Source organism: Rhipicephalus microplus, chromosome 1 (genome assembly GCF_043290135.1).
Source record: "Rhipicephalus microplus isolate Deutch F79 chromosome 1, USDA_Rmic, whole genome shotgun sequence".
NCBI classification, from domain to species: Eukaryota; Metazoa; Arthropoda; class Arachnida; order Ixodida; family Ixodidae; genus Rhipicephalus; species Rhipicephalus microplus.
In genome coordinates this window covers 267,581,266-267,601,140 of record NC_134700.1, presented here as the reverse complement: position 1 = coordinate 267,601,140, position 19,875 = coordinate 267,581,266, and the positions used below count along the sequence as shown (strand labels likewise).

Genomic DNA, 19,875 nt, shown 5'->3' with positions numbered 1-19,875 from the left:
TAGGCTGACAGAATTTTAACGTGACAGCATTAAAGAGCTCGTTGCACAGAAATTCCGCCATAATCATTGGTCGTGAGCGAAAAAAATAATCTTATCCGTGACCCAAAAACTGAGAGCGATGCAAATAAAATAAATGAGAAAACCCTGGAGCAGAGTGGGGATCGAACCGGGGTTGTTGGGGTCCAAATGGGAATAGAACCCAGGTCATTTGCGTGGCAAGCGAATGTTCTACCAACAGACACGCCTGTGCTTGTAAAAACAGTGAAAAGAACTTCCTCCTATTGGAAATGCAGCGAAAGTAGCTTTCATGCCTCAGAAACACATGCATACTGTACATATATGCTTCCCAATGCAAACTAAATATTGCAGTAATGATGCGTGGTGAAGCGTCCATTGCCAACAGGGGTCAGAATATGTGATTATCATAACGGCTCCGTCGTTAAAAGCCGGTAGCACTACAAAAGGCCCACGCGCTACTGCGCCTATTTCCTTAAGGCCACAAAGTGGGTGCATAGTGAATTCGAAAATGTTTCCTACATCAAGTGTTTCAAGTATGCACTACGAACAGGATGTCGCTGTTGCATTCAACTCCTGAAGGCAAAGATTCAGAGTCCCTCAATATTTTTTAATTGCAGCTTTATTAATTTTGAAAGCTGATTACTTGAAGAAAAAATGACACTTCCGATAGATTTTTTAAACTTAAACACATGTCAGTTATATGAGTAACATCATTGATTACAAAAATTCTTATATTCATTGGGGTTATAAGTCTTAAAACCACAACCTTACTATAAAAGATGCCATATTTGAGAACTCCAGAAATTTTAACCTTCTAGGGTTTCTTTAACAAGCATCAAGATCTAAGCACATCGACTTTAAATATTCTGCCTTCACCAGAACGCAGCAATCACAGACATTTGATTTTCAAAGTTCTAATACATTTTGTCCGATTAATGTTTAATAATACTGCTTTCTCATAGCATAAAATATGGTCCATCCTTGCAGCTACAAAATCAACTGCACATAAGTACTAGGTGCCTAAATTTTAGACAACCCAGTGGGCTGCCATGGAAAATAAAAGTGGTGGCGCCACCCACATTTCACTCTTATTGCAGTTTGCATTTTCTAGTTTGCCATAGCTGCTTTCATTGCAAGTCTGGCTTTCCTTCTATAGGTGTAATTCACTTATAGAATTCAAGTGTTTGCGACTGCAAAATGAAGAAGTAAGATTAATAAAAAAATAGACACCACTATTTCGCAAAACAAACAATAACATTAAGCAAAGTTAATGCCAACATAAACCATCGTGCATACAACAATGCACAAATGAAAAGAGCAACCTCGAAATATCCAGCCTCCTCTTATTCGAAACGGTGAAATGCAATAAAAAAATAAAATCGAGACACTAGGCACCGTATCACAAGACACCGAGCTTAACTACTGGGACACTGACCGTCGGAAAGAACTTCATAGGCCTCAGAGATTTCCTTGAATCGTCGTTCAGCTTCTTCCTTCTTGTCTGGATTTTTGTCAGGATGCCACTTTAACGCCAACTTTCTGTACCTGCAGGCAAGACATCACATTTTGCCATGGCATAAGCATAGAAATTGCACAGAATGTAAAAGAACAGGTTCAGCTGCAGCTGTAGCCATCCATACATGAACCAGAGAGCACTGGCTTGAACATAAGTTAACATGATTGGACAACATAGCAGCACATTTAGATTTCGAGCGGGAGTTACATTAAAATAAAAAATATGGCTACCATACTATAACAATCACCAAGGTTTCACCAATACACGTCGAACATAACACAGAAAATCTGTATGTATCATGGCTGTTGAAAGAACCACCCCAAATCTAGTAAACAAGTGAGATCTTGTTTAATCAGCTAGTTTAATATTCCAGGACAGCAAAGAGGTAAGACAAGGTACAGTGGAGAGCTTTGGATAAATTCAGGCCATTTTAAGAAGATAATGCTAATAGGATAGTTTTTGAGATTATTTATTTATTTATTTATTTATTTGTACAATACTGCGAACCTTGAGAGGTCCAAGCAGGAGAGGGATGTACACATCCAGAAGACATGCGTACGGATGCAAGATCAACACATGGATGTGAGGGTACATGATCAACAGGTGAGTATACAATCATTATACATTGGATGACAGCAAGGGTGAACACTCTGGCAAAACATTCCAATCGGAAATAGTTCTGGGAAAAAATGAGTATTTGTATTGGTCTGTACGGGCAAAGAACGGTGCGATACTTCGGCTATGTTTGTGACGAGACGCTCGACTAGGGTTATTAGCTATGTAATCTTGTGACTGGATTCCCAATTTATTAAAATATAGCTGGTGTAGAAAGTTTAGACGGGCACTTTTACGTCGGTTGTATTATAATTAATTATAAAATTAGCATCCATGGTATAGGTGCACAATATGTGCCTTATCTGAAATTTCTTTCGTGTTCGTAGCATTTCTCACGCGAGTAACCCACGAGCTTTCCTAAATGTGCATCCAAAGCTTATCGGACAAACATGTCACTTTCCCAACGAGTGTGCCAAGGAAAATGCTGTTAATGTTAGGAAAAGCAGGTGGCACATGTAAGTGCATATCTTTACACATGGATATGGCAACTTATGGTTTGTTCCAACATGTGGATATGTTTCTTGCTTCAGAGATGCGCACATCTTAATAAACAGGCAGAAATGCAGCATTTTAGATGTGGGGAACTTTCTAGTGGGTTGAAACTGCTAGCAGAAAAATCCCAGATCAAAAGTATAATTATTATACGAGAGAAACACTGCACTTACACAGCCCATGGGCATGGAACTTGACAATAAATCATGGTATGCTTGTGCAAACATTGAGAGGACCAGTAAACAAATTCATGGTCGGAAGTCTTGGAAAGAGAACGCATTTGTACGATGCGAACATGCTACTCCGAAAATTTTGCAAACCAGTGCTGTAACAAGAAAGTTACAAAGTGTAGAACAACTTACTTCAACTGGTTTATTTTCTTGCTGGCCTCCGGGTGTCTACAAGTTTGCTTTATCACAATTCCCTGACCCTTAAGTCTGCTGGTTGGAAAACTCTGTGCACTCGAAACAGACCCTCGAGTGATTAAAAAAAAAACAGGCACTCCTATAAAATAGGTACCGTATTTACTCAATTCTACCGCGCCCTCGATTGTAACGCGTACCCGGTTTCCACGACGAAAAAAAAAAAGTAAAACATCGATTGCAACGCTCACCCATTTTTCTCGTTGGCCCACACGATCACACCACTCGGGAAAAAGACTTCTTTCAGGAGCGTCTTGCGTTTGAATATGAGGTACGGGAGAAGCTTGTGCTTATCTGATGTGCAACGGAGCATCGCCGTCACTCTAGTTTTACCGTGGCCCGATGTCAGCACGCGAACTTGCTTCGCCCCCTTCTTCTCGACGGTTGTGGTGCCAGGCATGTCGAAGTAAAGAGGCGTCTGACCGGCATTCCCAATTTGCCCAAGCAGGGAGCCGCCGTTGTGCCACAAGTTAAGGACGAACCTCTGAAAACCGAAGCTTTTCTTCGTACTTCTCCGGCAACTTTTGGCATACGCCCGTTCGCCTTCAGAGGAAAAAGCCTTTCCTTTTCATAAAGTTAGTTAGCCAGCACCTGCTCGCTTTAAACTGGCTCAGAATTAGCCCTTTTTCTAAGGCTAACTGAGAAAGCCTGCACTTGGAGCAGTTCTGTCGTCATGGGCCGCTGTGCCGCTCACTGCTCGATCACATACTCGCCGAGCAGCTCTTCAATTTGCGGAAACCGACCCACCCTGCTGTGGTCCACTGGAGCCTTTGCATGAATCTTTGCTGTCGACAATATTCTGCTTTTGTTTCCGCCAGTCTCGCACGCACGTTTTATGAACTCCGAACGACCGCGATGCAAACCGATTTACGTCCGTTTCGGCACACGCAATGACTTTTCTTTTAAAAGAGGCATAGTGGTGCACTCGTAGAGTTTTTGGAGTCAGCCCTTCCATGCCGTCGATGCTAATGCACACCAAGATGACGAACTCCTCAGCACACGTACGAAGTGCCGCACATTGGAAACATAGGCAAAAATGGCCGACGCGCCATGCCGACGCACGTAGGGGGCGGCCATTTTGGAATGCCGATGGCAATAGAATGACCGTATTCATGTTTTTTTTTGTACTCGATTCTAACGCGCATGCGATTTATGAACTTGCTTAACCGGAAAAAAGGTGCGCGTTAGATTCGAGTAATTACGGTAAATAAATGTAACACAAGTAATCAGAATATTCTGAGCACGTGCAGTAAACATAAAAAAATATGTATATCTGGCCAAAATGAAATCTCCAAGTGAGAGAGTAAGCAAGTTGGCTGTTTAATGTTTGGAAGAACCAGAAAGCAAGCACATGACTTAAAATTAACTGCAGCTAAAAGATTAAAAGAGCCCATGACAGTCCTACAATGCAACCAAAGCTGCTAGAAAACGTAGAAACGGTACCGTCTCGTGACATCTATGTATAAAAAGGACGCCAAAGCGCAGTTGGTTCCGCCACTAGAATATATTCTAGTTCACTATAATGGTTACAGCCAAGGCCGCTCAATGCTGATTGGACTAGGTTAACCTGTATTTGCCGACTTGACTATTTAGGATGTGGATTAGATCGGATGAGACATGGATTGCTGTAGTTATTGATTCGGATCCTCACCTAGATTGCTCACCTTTTGTACATACTTTCCAGGGGGAAAAAACACTACTTGCGTATTCTGTACACTTTGCAATGAACAATGACTAACAATGTTGAAAGAACGGAGCCTTACTACATAATTTTCTTTCATTCTCTTTTTTTTTTTTTTTTTCACGACGAGCACATGCATGTTGATGTTTTATTTCTCTGGGCTCTGATGCTTCAAGTTCGACAAACTCCTCATATGCCTGCTATGAAAGCTAGTGGTAGCGTTCAAAGCAAAGATGTTTGAACATCTGCTGGCAAGAAGGAATTTGTCAGGGTGCAAAAACTCCCTCAATTCCATAGATTTATCACAGATGCAGGCGGGTACTTTCATTTGTGTACTCTTCTATGAATATAAGGCACAGATTTAATAATAACATCTTAAGAAAATGAAATGAGAAATTTAGATGAAGTCACCCCACTCTACCCTTGAAACACGAGCTACCAGCAAATAAGTGCATAGCTGAGGATGTTTGCCGTAGCATCGCCAAAAATAATGATGATAGTAATAATAATAATAATAATAATAGTAGAAGACATGACATAGTCCGGCAAGCCTCTGCTAATGGCAGTTCTGGCTTCAAGCGAAGCCAAATCATGGTCCAGACAAACATGCACAAATTTAATGACGTTAATTATGTTGTGGTTGGAAAGTCAGATATTTTGCGTGGTATACAGAAGCAACAGACATCAACATATTGTATGTACAAATATGAAAGCTAGGGAACGCTTTAGACGATGTGAAGGACAAGTTGCTAAGCAAAAATTTCCACTGTATTTTTTATAGGGGTGTGCGAATATGAAATTTTTCAAATACGAATCGAATATTCATGTTCGAATATCGAGAATCAAAGGACAAATGCCTCTACGGTAACAATAATTTAAGATGTATTTATCTAAAAAAATACACAACAGCCTGTCTGTTAACACAACATACACTGTTATTTGGAACACAATGCAAGTAATGACTAGCTGTTATCATGAAACATAATGACTACATGTTATCATGGAGGAATATGAGTTGCTCCACATGATCAGGCAGGAGGCGCCTGCTTCCCTCCGAACAGAGACAATCTCCCTTGCCACTGAAAAGGCACGCTCGCTTGGAACTGAATTGGCTGGTATGGGCAAGTACTTGGGGCAAAGCTTTGCCAGACTGGGGTATCTGAAGGTGCCCACAGTCTGCCACCAGTCACATGCGTCTTTCTTCAGTAGGACTTCTTCAGAATACGCTTTAATTTCCCATTCTGAAGTAGACAGCGGTGTACTTGCTACTTGACCATTTTCAAGAATATCAAATGCACTCCAAACATCAGAGGATGGCTGCACACACTGTTGTGGCTCCTGCACTTTTGCTGCTGGCTGCACGACTTCCACAGCAGGGCATAGGGCAACATCCTGAAGCACCAGATCTTTAGCCACACCAACTTTTGTTTGTTGTTTCTGAATACCGTTGACTTGAAGCGTGGGTCCAAAAACATAGCCAAGCATGCTTTTTTGTCCTCGGTATATAAGGGGAATGTGGTATTGAGAGACCTTGCCAGTTCCTTATGAAAGCCTGTTGTGCCGCTAAAGTTGCCGAGGCAACTTAGCATACCAAAATAATTGGTATATGAGTGGAAAGTGATGGGTATTTGTCTGCGCTAGTTATCACAGTTGCATCATATAAGGGCTTCAGTGCGTCCAGATATTCAAGAGCCTCTTTCCATTCTGCTGAGCAGAGACCATCAATGCTGCTACTTGACATTGCCAGCTCAACAGAGACAGCTTCCTTCAAGTCCAAGAGGCGGGACAGCATTAGGTATTGACTGTTCCACCTCGTACCTACATCTTGCACCAGACGAAGTGGATCCTTGCCCATCTTCTTCTGGTACTCATCTAATCTCTTTTGCGCAGACGAGCAGTGCTGATAGTGGCCCACGATGTGCCTCGCTTTCTTGCACAGACGGTCAATTGACGGTGTGTTGGAGATTGCATCGTGAATTGCTAGCTGTAGGGCGTGGGCGAAACACGCACGCTCAGTCCACGGGAGCCTTCTGACCGCAACACGGATGTTGCGTCCGTTATCTGTGACGATGTATTTGCGGCAGCCATCCGTATTTCCCATTCCGCGCACATCTCGACAAGCATTTGCGCAATGTTTTCGGCGGAGTGGCTAACAAGTTCCATGTGCCAAGTGTTGAGCGCTAACCACTTCATCCTAAAACTTGGAGTGAGAAGGTGGCAAGGGAAGCTCACATAACTCTTGTTGGCGCGTGATGTCCACATGTCGCTGGGAAAGGTGACTGCAGATGTTTCCCCTTCAGAAGCACTGCTGAGCTCGTCCTTCACTTTTTTCCGTGTGTCATCAAACAAGCGCGGAACAAGGGTACGTGAAAGCGTGGTGCGCGACGGTACGCGATAGTTAGGCACAGCCTCTGCCATGAGTTCCTTAAATCCGCGGTCTTCAACAAAACTATATGGTTGCAAATCAAGCGCTATCACGGCAGCCACCTTGGCATTGAGTGCTTGAGTTTTCTTTTCCGACAAAGGGTCAGTACGGTGCACAAAATCAAATATCATTGACTGGTCTTTCTCTGGCGCACGTGCTGCAGTCATCCGGTACTCCTTCATCGCGGTTGGGTGCTGTTTTAGATGGTTAACAAGAGGACTAGTCGCACCCATTGGCGTTTTAAGTGTTGTGCCGCATGTCTTGCAGTGCGCCAACGACGACGATGTCTCAACAAAGTGCTTCCAGATAGCGCTTCTTTCCCTTCGTTTCGACGCCGTGTCTTGATTGTTCCTCCGTTTCGCAGGCGAGTCGTCGTAACCTCCACTATCTGCCATGGCACTTATTAACGACGAGAGTCCATCACAGGTTACAAAGGCTCGCGTCAAAATCAAAACCGTACCATGTGCACCGCACACAAGCTAGCAGAACTGATTGTAGCGGCTGACAGCACTAGCCAACACCGCTGACCCTACTAACGTAGCACTGTGCACTACATGGCGCACTACCACTACTCATGCGCTCTGGTGGCCAGCACGAAAAATATTTATATGCATATAGAGATATATAAAACTGAAAGGTCGGCACATGATTACCGTTTCATATATTCAATATGTTTAGAATGCAGTCCAAGTTATTTAACGCATACTTGCCGGGAATACGACATAACTTAGCAATAAAATCCCGAGTTGGGACTAACCGCTTTCGAGCACGTTGTATCACTGTGCGACTGCTCACGTGCGGAACTTCCTCGAAAAAGGAAATAAATGCGACGCCATGGTACAAATTGCCACTAAAATTCTTTTTGTCACTTATTATGTTTTCTAACCGAAGCGTTTGCCGACGGTGACGAAGTTTCTGCTATAGCACGCGCGTGCACGGTCGTGCGTTATCAAGCGATGTTTTGATGAGACAACGCGGCAACGGTTAAGCTTCGTTCCTGCACACGAGGTCCCGTATAGTGAACGTGTGGTAGTGCAGCACGTTATGGCGGCATACGAAAAGCGTGCAATACGTTTACACGAACGTCAACTTTGCTGCTGATTGTTAGAACGTTGCTGGCCGACATAGTGCCTCCGTGCAGTTCTGATGCCTATCGCCCCTCTGGGCAACGTTTTAATATCTCTGAACCCAGCGGAAATATTAAAGAAGAGTTATTTTTCACATGATAATCCAATCAAATATTCGATATTGTCGAATATTCGAACTTTTCGAATACACCTTTTTCGAATCGAATACGAATAGTGCGAATTTAATATTCGACGAATAATCGAAACTTTCGAATATTCGCACACCCCTAATTTTTTACTTTAGGCTGTCACAATTGTGACAACCAGTACATCGGTGAGACCACCGATTTCAAGGAAAGATTTAACACCCTTTCCGCATTATCACCGAGAATTGACCATCTACAAAAAGTTTATATTCCTCGCTGTTAAAAAAACACGAATATGATGTCAAGAAACTATGTGAACTCATATGCCCTCGCTAAACATGTAGATTCTACAGGCCACCGAACTGACTGGTCAAGTGTGCGTGTTCTGGCCAAAGGACAGCTTGCATCATGCCTGCACCTGAAACACGAGCACAAGTGTTAAACAGGTATGTTAAACAGGAGTGAAGGGACGCTTCCAACAATGTACTTCTGGTGCTTATGATGCGCTCGTTTGCCTTCGCTGCACGGATCGAGACTAACGCATCGCCTCCAGAACACAATTCACCGATAGTCTGGCGCAGAACAGCAAAAAAAATGTTTTGTTCAGTTTCTCCAGATGCAAGACTACCCTCCTTCGACAACCTTTGCAGTGAAACAAGCAGATACGGGGCCTTTTTTTTTGTGACGGTTGCACAGGCTACAGTCGGTTTCAATGACCAGGCCGGATTTTTCAGAAATTCCCGGACTTTTCTAGTAGGGTCTGAATTCCCCGGATTTTCCAGGTTGGTAGACACCCTGTGGCCTTTCCAACCTACTTGTTTGCTAAAAGAGGCCGACGCAGCCGTTTATCCCAATTACACTCGCTTTGGCGACACGGCAGAATGTCAACAATTATATCATGCTTGCGCAGCCAATGACCGAGCAAGGCTTCGTCGACATGTAATTTAAGTCAGAGCGGCATGGTGCGAGGTAAGCAAATATGCCACGATGCATGCGTTCTTCACCTAGCAGTAAAGTCGTGCGAGGCCTCATAATATTGGAGGCTTTTTTGTTCTGGCAATACCACTTGTCTCTGCAGGCGCTACCAAATCGGCTAAGGGCAGCACAGGAAAACGAAAATGCAGATTGAGCTCAGTGGTGCCTATTGAACTACCACAGCAAGAAGCATTAATAAAAAATGCATTGAAAATTCCCTCGATAAAAAACCATGTGATCTTGAGATGCACTAACAAGCAGCCAATGGGACAGGGTAGTCACACTTACGCCTTCTTGATGTCATCTGTGGTGGCAGTTCTGGCAACTAGAAGGACTGAGTAGTAGTCCACCATGTCTCAGCCGTGCACCCTTGAGGTGGAACAGAAGAGGAGGAACTACACCACCTGCTGCCTCAACCTGCACAAAGAACAGAATTGCTAAAACGTCTTTAGGTCACATATCACTTAGTGAACTTTAGAAAGCATGTTTCACAGGCAACTGAGCTCTTGAATACTGCGTGATCGCACCGACAGTATACAAGAGAAGAGAGTGAAATGGCGAATCTGACTGGTAAATGCGATGGTGATCTGCTGGTCTTCAAGGCCACAGATCTGCCGCCATTGTTAGATATGCGAGCGAGAGCACACAAATTGCACGAGCTTGGTTCTGGGCAGTCGTGTGAAGCTATCCATCAGAAGATGAACATTGAATAGTCTAGCATTAACCCTTTGCAGTCTGAAACTTTTACTCACTTTACAATCAGTAACTTGAAAAGGTTCAAGAAAAGGACGCTTACTTAACTTCTGAAGATTGGGCATAACAAAGTGATGCACCACATTCGAATAAACCACGAAAGAGCTTGTCTAGCAGCGCCTGACAACAGACTGCAGCAGCCGTGCTGCATTGTTGAATAGGGCCTGACAACAGACAGCAAAAGATTCATACTGAGCTCTTGAATACTGCGTGATCGCACCGACAGTATACAAGAGAAGAGAGTGAAATGGCGAATCTGACTGGTAAATGCGATGGTGATCTGCTGGTCTTCAAGGCCACAGATCTGCCGCCATTGTTAGATATGCGAGCGAGAGCACACAAATTGCACGAGCTTGGTTCTGGGCAGTCGTGTGAAGCTATCCATCAGAAGATGAATATTGAATAGTCTAGCATTAACCCTTTGCAGTCTGAAACTTTTACTCACTTTACAATCAGTAACTTGAAAAGGTTCAAGAAAAGGACGCTTACTTAACTTCTGAAGATTGGGCATAACAAAGTGATGCACCACATTCGAATAAACCACGAAAGAGCTTGTCTAGCAGCGCCCGACAACAGACTGCAGCAGCCGTGCTGCATTGTTGAATAGGGCCTGACAACAGACAGCGAAAGATTCATACTAAATGTTCCATATTAATTGCTTGTTCAAGATGTCACCCAAGTCATGAAAAAGACTGTCACAAGTAACAAAAAATCAAGCTCGGAATGTCACTGCCTGAGATATGAATCGCTTAATTACTGGCCATTCATGCCAAGAATTCTTGCAATAACTGCATTTGCACCAAAAAAAAATAGTTTCCTATTCCTTACCTAGGAGTTGCACAAAACTATTCGTTATCTAGACTCTGTGGAAAAGAAATAAAGGTAAAGAATAAGGAAGCTGTTGATGTATAATCACATTAATTTTAATCTTCCTTTGTAGGTTTTTTTCCTTAGAAGCCTAACTCTGCCACACTTCATGCACAGCCTATAATGAACATGATCAACCAAGCAGCTTGCTTTTGATTACTGAACTTCAGGTGCATCAGGCTTGCCCGAGTTGCCGTTCTTTAAAGCACTGCACTTGCTACATTCCTGCTGAGGACACTGTGCAACACCTGCAGCCTACAGGCTAAGACAAGGTATTTAGCATCAGAGCAAGGAAATACACGCAAGATGGACGATTATTGACGAGTGCTCCAAAGATCCTCCAGAAGTGAACGTTTTCCAAAATGTGGAGTCTTGTATGCCAAGTACAAAATGGAGTATAGATGCTTATTGAACAAAACAGTACATACAGGACTACAGACACGAATTATAGAAATTTTTATACTGTGACTAAATAAAAATACAGCTGTAGAGAACCCCAGAAAAACTATCATGCTCCCTCAAAACACAATGTAGGATATATTTTCAGACATCTACCCAAAAAAAGTAAAAAAAAAGTTTCAATTTTAAAGAGGTAGTTTCACAGTGGCATTTGAACACTCAGAGACAACTCATGACATTCTCAGCAGCATCTGTCATATGCTGTCACTCGCATGTTGTGCATGTAAACGAATGATGCAATTTCTGCAGCAGAGTTTGGAAACTGTCGAATTCCAATGGCAGAGTTGCACCAGTTGAAGGACCAAGCACTTCACTCTAGCATGAAGCAACACCTCTAGATTCGCGATTGGAAGACAAAATGTCCCGCTGGTGCAAGGCGGAAGGTGCTGTTTTGAGCGGCGAGTTGCCCAGAGTACCTCGCATACACTTATTCTGTTCCACTGTTACATTCTTTGAATCCCCGCTCATGCGAAAGTTTCAGTGCCACTGCGGTGGGCCTGGCTTGCAAATGCTGGGCGAGAACTTTTAAATCAATTTCTACGTGTTTCCTCGCTCTGGTGTGTGTAGACCACATTGACATTGTATGCTGAGCAAACGAAAATGTCTCTATAAAGATGCCTCCAAATCAAGTAGTACACTTCGAACTATAACTACTTGAATGTGACGTATCTGTCAGTGACACATTCCCCAGCCACATAAAGCTTCATGTTGAAGGGTAAGGATGCAAAAAATGTTTAGTTGTCATTACGTGTAAAATAAACGGCCAGCTCCTCAAGAGTACAGAAAATGTATTCGTCAGCATGACTGCATGGAGGCACTTTGCATGAAAAAAACGGGGACAAAGAAAGGAGACACACGGACAAGCACTGAATGAATTCATTACAACTAAGCCGGCTAGCAGTTTTTCTTCAGTATAAGTGCACTATAAAAAAAGCTATTACAACATGCTAAATTATAAGGGGCTATTTTTTAAAGCTAGTTTCAGTTTCTACTGTACCCTGACATCACATTGTACGAGCTTCTCGTCACGCATTCATGCAAGAGATTGTGACGTTTCTGTGTCTGAACTGGCGGTGCACTAGTGGCCATTTTGCATATTTTGGTAGCCAACGAAATCACAACGAGAGCAGGAAATAACATCAACTATTGCAGAACGCCTCTTAAGTTTTCCACAGAAACTGTGAGAAAGAAAAAAAAAACTTACACCAGCTGGAAAACGTGCCGCCACATAATAGAGACTCGGAACACACAGCTTTACCTCAGAAGAATTTTTTAAGCATTAAGAATTTTGGATGGCAGTCTGGAGTTTCTGTCACAGACCTCTCAAAACCAGGCCCCTTTCGAGCACATAGGTAGCCTTGGGGCAGTCCACAGCAAACTTATTGACCTACCTACTCGGCATATCCAGTGCAGGAACTGTACACAACACATGCGACATGTACAAAGTGGATTCTAATACATATATTTTTAGCTGGGACCAGATACCAGAAACATTATACTCGGGAAAACATATACATGAGCAACATATAATAAATTAAGCTGTTTTCCAGTACAACATCGCAAATGTTATAGAAGCCTGAGCGCATACAGCCAAATAACCACGATTTAATAATGTGTTAGAGGTTGCGAAACTTCCTATAAGAGTTTCAACGAAAGTTGGCAAGAGAGAAGTGGTTTTCTTATAAAATCCTGCACAAGCTGAGGAATATGCAATAGTAAAGCAGAAGTCATATGAAAATGACATATTATACCAAAGCATGGGATGCACAAGCATCCCATGCTTGAAAATGACCAACAAATTTGATGACACTTGTGCTACTTGTTGCTGGGTTGACAAAAAACCTGTGGTCAACTTGCTACAAAATACCAACAACAAGGTGAATTAATTATCTATGCCCAAAATGAGCAATGATAAAAAATATTTGTATGCTATCCAACAGATTTAAGATAAGGCACTTCTTTTGAGCAGCAATGCCAAACTCTTGTATGCGTAAAGAAAGTGCATTGAATGACTGAACTTACAATCAAAGGAATACTGATCTACCGCTAATCTGGAAGAATGAGATGAGGCTTTGATGCAATGTCTAAAAGAGATCGAAGTTTATGCAGCACCACTCAGATCAAAGCGCACAATAACAGCCGTAATGAACAACTACCGACCGACTCAACCAAACAATGAATATTTTTTCTGTGCACTTGATCAAAGTCAATAGTACTGAGGAAGTGCAGGAAAACATTTAAATAAAATATACAGGATACCTCGTTAAATGAATGAGCACTGCACCTTCAAGAAAAGGCAATGGGCAAGTGTACAGCAAGTCAATACATCCGAACGTTCCATGTAAAATGCAGCTTCGGTAGATGTTCGGACAAGATTGTCTTTCGAGGTGTAACCAATCGATGCTCCTGCAACTGTGCTTAAAATTGCGCGATGTACAGCATTGTCTTTTCTGCTCTCACCAATCGATGTTCCTAGGACTGTTGTTAAAGATGCGCGCAAGGGCTGTGTCGGAAATTATCTAGCAACTGTTCAAAGCAGACTAGTCTTGAAAAAAAAAAAAAAGGTCCAGTAGAAATAATTAGAAAGCCAACGCACAGCTGGGCTCCCACATAACGCAGCTGCTCGATATCGACCCGTCTGAATTATATGAACTGGGTGCACCGTAAACGACTTTGCGTTATTTTAATGGAGCGGCGGGCATAAGCAGCTGCGAAAATTTATTGACGAATAAGTGAGCGGTAAGTACCCGGGCGCGTGACGTTGCAAACGATAGCAGCTGTTTCGCGTCAAGTCCAACGCGACTTTTTACCAAGAACGCCAACTCGGCTAACGTTCTAGAAAGTACTGCCGCAGCGCCGCTACCGTACGCGTCCGAAGTTCGATAAAACCGTCTCGGCCGCCTCCGGAGATGTGACGAAAGATCGCGCTGTGACAAACTACGTCTGAAAAACGCTCAAACATAAAAGAAGTGCGCAACTCGTACAGCGTGTGGAAAGCGTTCGCGCTTATTTCGCCCGGGACAACGGCAGTTAGTTCCCACGTTTCGTACCAAACGCGGGGTTTACCTATGCCCACCCGACAACCTACGCATTTCGGGGCCTCCGATTCTTTGTGTTACAGGAAGATTACCATAAGAGAGACCGAAAATGGAAAGCCAAAGGTCAAGAATGTCGCATAAGGGCGTTTTGCCTGTCATATACGCACATCCGTTTGACGGAAGGCAGAGAACAAAAAATAATTACGCCTCGAATTTCAAACAGTACAAAATACTTATGACATGAAACAACACTAAAGAGCAGCGCAGAAGCATGTGTTGAATCTACTCGCGAAGCGGTATCCCTACTTGCCTCGCCAGCGACGCTACACCAAGCAACCCACGCGAAGGCTAGAACGGCGACTGAGCAGGAAATCGTATGGCCCCACGTACTAAACGCTGCGGTAAGCCACTGCAAGAGGTGCAGACAAATCGCGTGAACGGCACACTTTTTTTTAAACTCGAGATTTGGGTTAGTGACAAATGGCGGTGGCACAATACAAAGGACAGCGCTGCTCGGGAGTGAACACAAAAGCCACGAACGCGATGTGCTACGACGGTCGCTCTTTCAGACCGCAGTTGGCATATGCTAGAACACTCACCGGGATCGGCTGACGGGGAACGCGACAACGTAGCTGCCGCTATGTCGACTAAATTATCGCTTGTCGAAAGGCCCGTGCACGCGAATTTGTTGTAGATGGCCGCCCATTACAGACGCATACGATTCGTCACCTTTTCGACAAAGCACGCGCACTTGTGGCATCGCGAGTCCGGCGCGCACAACACTGCCCGAAGGCTAGGCCTAGGTGGCCGAGACAAAAAGAAAAAGGACAAAAACTACACAACGCCAAACTCGTACGAGCAGAAAAAGCTCTCCGGAGGCTGGACTCCCACACTGACTTGACGCGCTCGCTAAAAGCCGTCCTTGGTCGGTCGCACAGGCTCGGCGTCGAACGGGCGCTGTCGAAATTCCCGTTTTTGCTCCCAAAAACAGGCGGAAAAAGAAAAGGACGGTTGCACACGCGCTGATCCGCGCGCTTTCGGGCGGGAAACTGCTGGGGGGGCACGGCTCACCTGTTCCAACGGTGGCAGCGGTTTAATCCACAGGAATGGCACGCGCACAGAAGCACACGCGCGGCCCAACACGCACAACCCACACCACTGCGGCGAACGATGCCGACCAGCAACGAGCGCAGCGAAACGACGACTATCCCGTCGGTCGGCAGGTTGCTCTATCCCAGGGTGCACCGCACGCAACAGATGAACGACAAAGAAAGGTGGCGAGGATGGCCTTTTCCACTCTCCTTCTTGACGTGTTTCCGTCCCTTCGCTCGTCGCCCGCTCGACCGGCTGGCTCAACGCTCGAGCTGGCTTGGCGCGTTTTGCCGCGCTCCTGCAACGGCCAATTTAGTTGTAGCCCACAAAACGTAGTGTCAGGTTCCGGATGATAAGAAAGTACCGCTAAGCTTTCCCCGCTGTGTGAGGACGGGAGTGACTTCAGACCCTCCAGAGATTTCTATTTTTTTCTTCGCGCCGCACTTTTCCGTCGGTCTACAACATCCACGAAGGAATGACGGTAGATATAGCGCGAGAACAGAACGACGACGAAGGTACAACAAGGAGACCCCTTTCGTAGCGACAGATCAGTGCTGCTTCTTTGAACGGATAGCAAGAACCAGTTGCTTTTTAGCGACTAGAACGGTGCTCGACGCTAGCGTATGGAATTAATACACTCAAATCCGCAATATTTATCGAGCGTTCTTCCAGGAGTTGAGTGAAACAGCTGCTGAAAGCTTCTTCGCCCGAGTACTTGCACGACCCGAATATGAAATAGCGCGATAACTACAAGTGGAATCCGGAGACTTTCTGGCGCTGTCCTCGGTTCTCTTAAGTAGCGGTGCTGATTCGAAACGAAGTAGTCCAACCATAGTTGTTCAAACGAAGAACAAAACAAACAAAATATTTGTGGATTCCGGGCATATGTGGACGACGGTTTTATGAGCGACTCTAGTGTGAAACGTGAACGCTGTGACTCGCAAAACACACGTTCAGGTCTTTTTTTTTTTTTTTTTGCTTTACGATTTATCTAGCCTCTGTTGATTTATCCGAATCCTCAGAGAAAGAATCTTTTGTTTAATTTCGTACTCTTCTAGCGTTATCCTATTCTTCGGGTGGTTTTCTTGTTAGGACCTTGCTCCCCGCACTCAATTCAATACACATGCCACCCAATTCAAGAAATGTTTTCGAACAATTCTCAACGGTGGGCATTCTCGGTGAATGACGGAGAGTTAATTAGGTGATTAAATTAACAAGCTCGCTGGCATATAATGAAATCAGCCCGCTCAAGACATATTCTAAGACCGATAATTAAGAGAGGTCTTTGTCTTGCAGTGGCCATAAAATAGGTTGACGATGATGAATTACACGTGTGCGAGTAGGGCATTATGATAAGTTCTTGTTTGTTTGTTTTTCTCTCCTCCATTAACCGCAAAGCTCTTGCCAGATCAGCGGAGCCAAACGAAAGCATTAGCTGCGCGGTTTTGTTGGAAAGGCGAAATGGGTTGGCCACGTTTCAATGTCCCTTCCACGCGAGACAATCGTCAGCATTCGACTTACGCAAGAAAGAAAGAATGAAAAAGAAATGAACGAAAGGGAAAGAAAGAAAATGAAGTGCGGATAGTTTGTTCATTCCCTTGCCCCAGCGTGTCACAGGCGTAATCCCAGAAGCAGAGGCCTCCTCTACGAAGGAACGAGAGTGTCCGTTCATTACTCCTATTTGCTTCAAAGCACCCTTTAAACTCCCCACACGAAGAAAAAAAAATCAAGCGAGAAAACATTGGCCGAAGGCACGCTCTTCGTAGCCTCCTGGGTTCTCCTTGTTAGGATTTTTTTTTTTTTCGTCTTCCCGTCTCGTATAATTATCGGAGGTCAGTGCCCTCAATTCCAGCTGCTTCCGATGGCGTGGCAGACCAAGCCGAGGCTTTTCCTGGTCTTCGGAGAATCCCGGCCGAGAAGTTGGAACACACTCGGAGCTCTTGTGTTCACGTGTAGGCCCGTTTTCTTTCTATACTCTTTTCGAGAGGGCGGGCGCACCTCTTTGGCGCACTGGCGGTGGGGACTTGCACGGCGCTGCAGATGCGGGAACGTTTGTAGAGGGTTTCGTAACGCGCTATAACGACACCCATGGGTGGCCACACTCGTTAGCAAGCCGCATGCCCACTTCTACCGCCGGTAGGGTAAAAAATTTTGGCTATAGTTGGAATAGACGCCTGCTGTGCAGATCGGTGCAGATGCAAACAATACGACGGATGGAACAGGGTTTACTAACCACAGACTACGCGCAAAGCTATACGCTATGCAGGGGCTTCGCGTTCTGCATTGTGTACTGTGGTCCCGACAGTGTCTTGTACGCACTTTGGTTATGCATAACACTGGCGTATACCACGGGGGATCAAAACCACGCCAGTTTATTTTTTAGTTTTATATATGTATAATATGTACATGCAGACTGAGTTGACCAGCGGAACGCGGGAGAGACTTTTTTGTCCTGCAGTGGACGCAATCAGGCTGATGATGATGAACAATATATATATACACACGCGAAAACTATATAAAGTGCTACTGTATATCTCTCCCGAAAAAAAAAAATTCTGATAACGCCCCGATGCACAATGGAGCTCTTCCGTTCTGAACACGAACCGAAGCAAAAAAGACAGAAGCGGAAAAAACAAACAAGAAAACAGCGTTTTTTAAATCAATGATTGATATTCAGTTCGATATGATGTAAGAAAAGGAGCAAAACCAGAAGAGTCGCCAGGAAGCTTCCCGGGTGGCTTGAATGCAGTTTAGAAGAAAGAGCAGAAAAAAGCCCCCGTTAAAAAAAAATAGAAAAAACACATGTTCTTGTGAAAAACTATAATTCTTGAAAGTTTACGTCCCTAAAACTACTAATTCGACTGGACGCCACAGTGGTAACCGGAAATTTCAACCACCTGGGGCTCTTCGACGTCCACCTGAATCTATAGCTATTTAAAACAACTCCACTGAAATGCGGATGGAATTCCATCCTGCGACGTTCGGGCCAGCAGCGAAGTGCGATAGCACTAGTACACCCCAGCGGGTAGTGGTCAAAATTATTCAGATTGGAAAGAAATGGAGGTCAACCAGGAAATAGTCGTTTGAGTTGCTGCCTCACACTGGGGAAAGGGAAGAAACGTAGCCTCTCCAGCATGCGATACAATCGTAAAATATTGTTTAGCGTTGCTACACGCAGTAACATCATTTCACTGCTGTAAAACATGGGCTTACCTTTAACGACTGCTGGTAACAGAAACAAAGCCTTTCCCGCCGTCAACGCACTGACAACAGGCTTGCTATCGAGCCAAAATAGAGCGTCATAAACTGGCTGAGCATGGCCACAAAACGATAGCATAGCATGACTGCAGGTCTCCAACATTTGTACCACGTGGATGGGAGAAACGCTTATCTTTGAAGTTCGGACACACGAGTTCATGGGCGAGTAACGTCGTCTGGGTGACGTATTACTTGATAGCAAAAAAGTCGTTGCTGTCAGAACAATACGTAAATTTCGATTCTCACGCATTATCAGGTATATACAGACGGTTACAATACGTCCAAAATGATAAAAAATATATTGACAATGATAATACACACGTCATTCTGGTTTTCTTATCATATACCCACATATCCCGCCGACAGTCTGCTTTTCTTGTCGTGCACCCATATTTTTGACATCCGTGAAACACGGCTAATCCGTAGAGTATACTTGGAAATCGTTTCCGCCGTGCGAGTCGTCTCGATTCGTTTTCTGTGATAAACTTATGCGTGGGGTGCTGAGCGTAAACTCAAGCACGTTAAAATAGGCGCATTACGCTATAGCTTCATTTTCACCTGTGTGATCTCACGGTTCCACAGCGCCCACCTTTTTAAAAGCATCAGCTGTAAAAAAAAAAAAAAAATTGGCATAATATCCACGGAGTGAATGATGGAGAGTGGGGCGCAGCATTCGTCCGTCCATTCGTTCTTGCTTCCGTCCATGCGTGCGTCTGTTCGTGCGTCCATCCCTGCGTTCGTCCATGCGTCCATCCATACATCTGTCTGTGTGTCCATTCGTCCATCTATTCAACACTACTAGTACCACCATCTCGCATCTTTTCATCATATATTCTCCATATATGATGGCGAGAGGTGGCACACGCACACTTTCTTACAGCTTTCGCTTCGGGTCTACTTCCCACCTTTAACCACCTCGAGTTCATGGTATATACTAGTTCAATGTATTCATGGCACTGCGGCCCAACGCTCGCTAAACCTTTCTAAAACCAAGAAGGTTACACCCAGCGAGTATAACGAATAACCTTTCTTGTCAGATAGTGCTCAATGT

The 19,875-nt window shown here is 44.3% G+C and overlaps 1 protein-coding gene across 7 annotated transcripts in view; it reads right to left on the bottom strand.

Moving 5' to 3' along the window:
* Positions 1-19,875, bottom strand: part of mrj (DnaJ heat shock protein family (Hsp40) member B6 mrj) — a 193,839-nt gene that overhangs the window by 16,399 nt on the left and 157,565 nt on the right. For 3 of the 7 annotated variants that reach the window (XM_037435588.2, XM_037435603.2, XM_037435618.2), the window contains exons 1-3: positions 15,546-15,696; positions 9,646-9,774; positions 1,454-1,563 (exon numbers count right to left, since the gene is read on the bottom strand). In XM_037435588.2, the coding sequence (XP_037291485.1) occupies positions 1,454-1,563; positions 9,646-9,710 (175 nt within the window). In that variant the 5' untranslated portion in view covers positions 9,711-9,774; positions 15,546-15,696. Of the gene's footprint in view, positions 1-1,453; positions 1,564-9,645; positions 9,775-15,073; positions 15,211-15,545; positions 15,697-19,875 lie in introns of those variants that run through there. The other 4 variants (XM_037435596.2, XM_075894196.1, XM_075894195.1 and 1 more) reach the window with 3 other exon arrangements.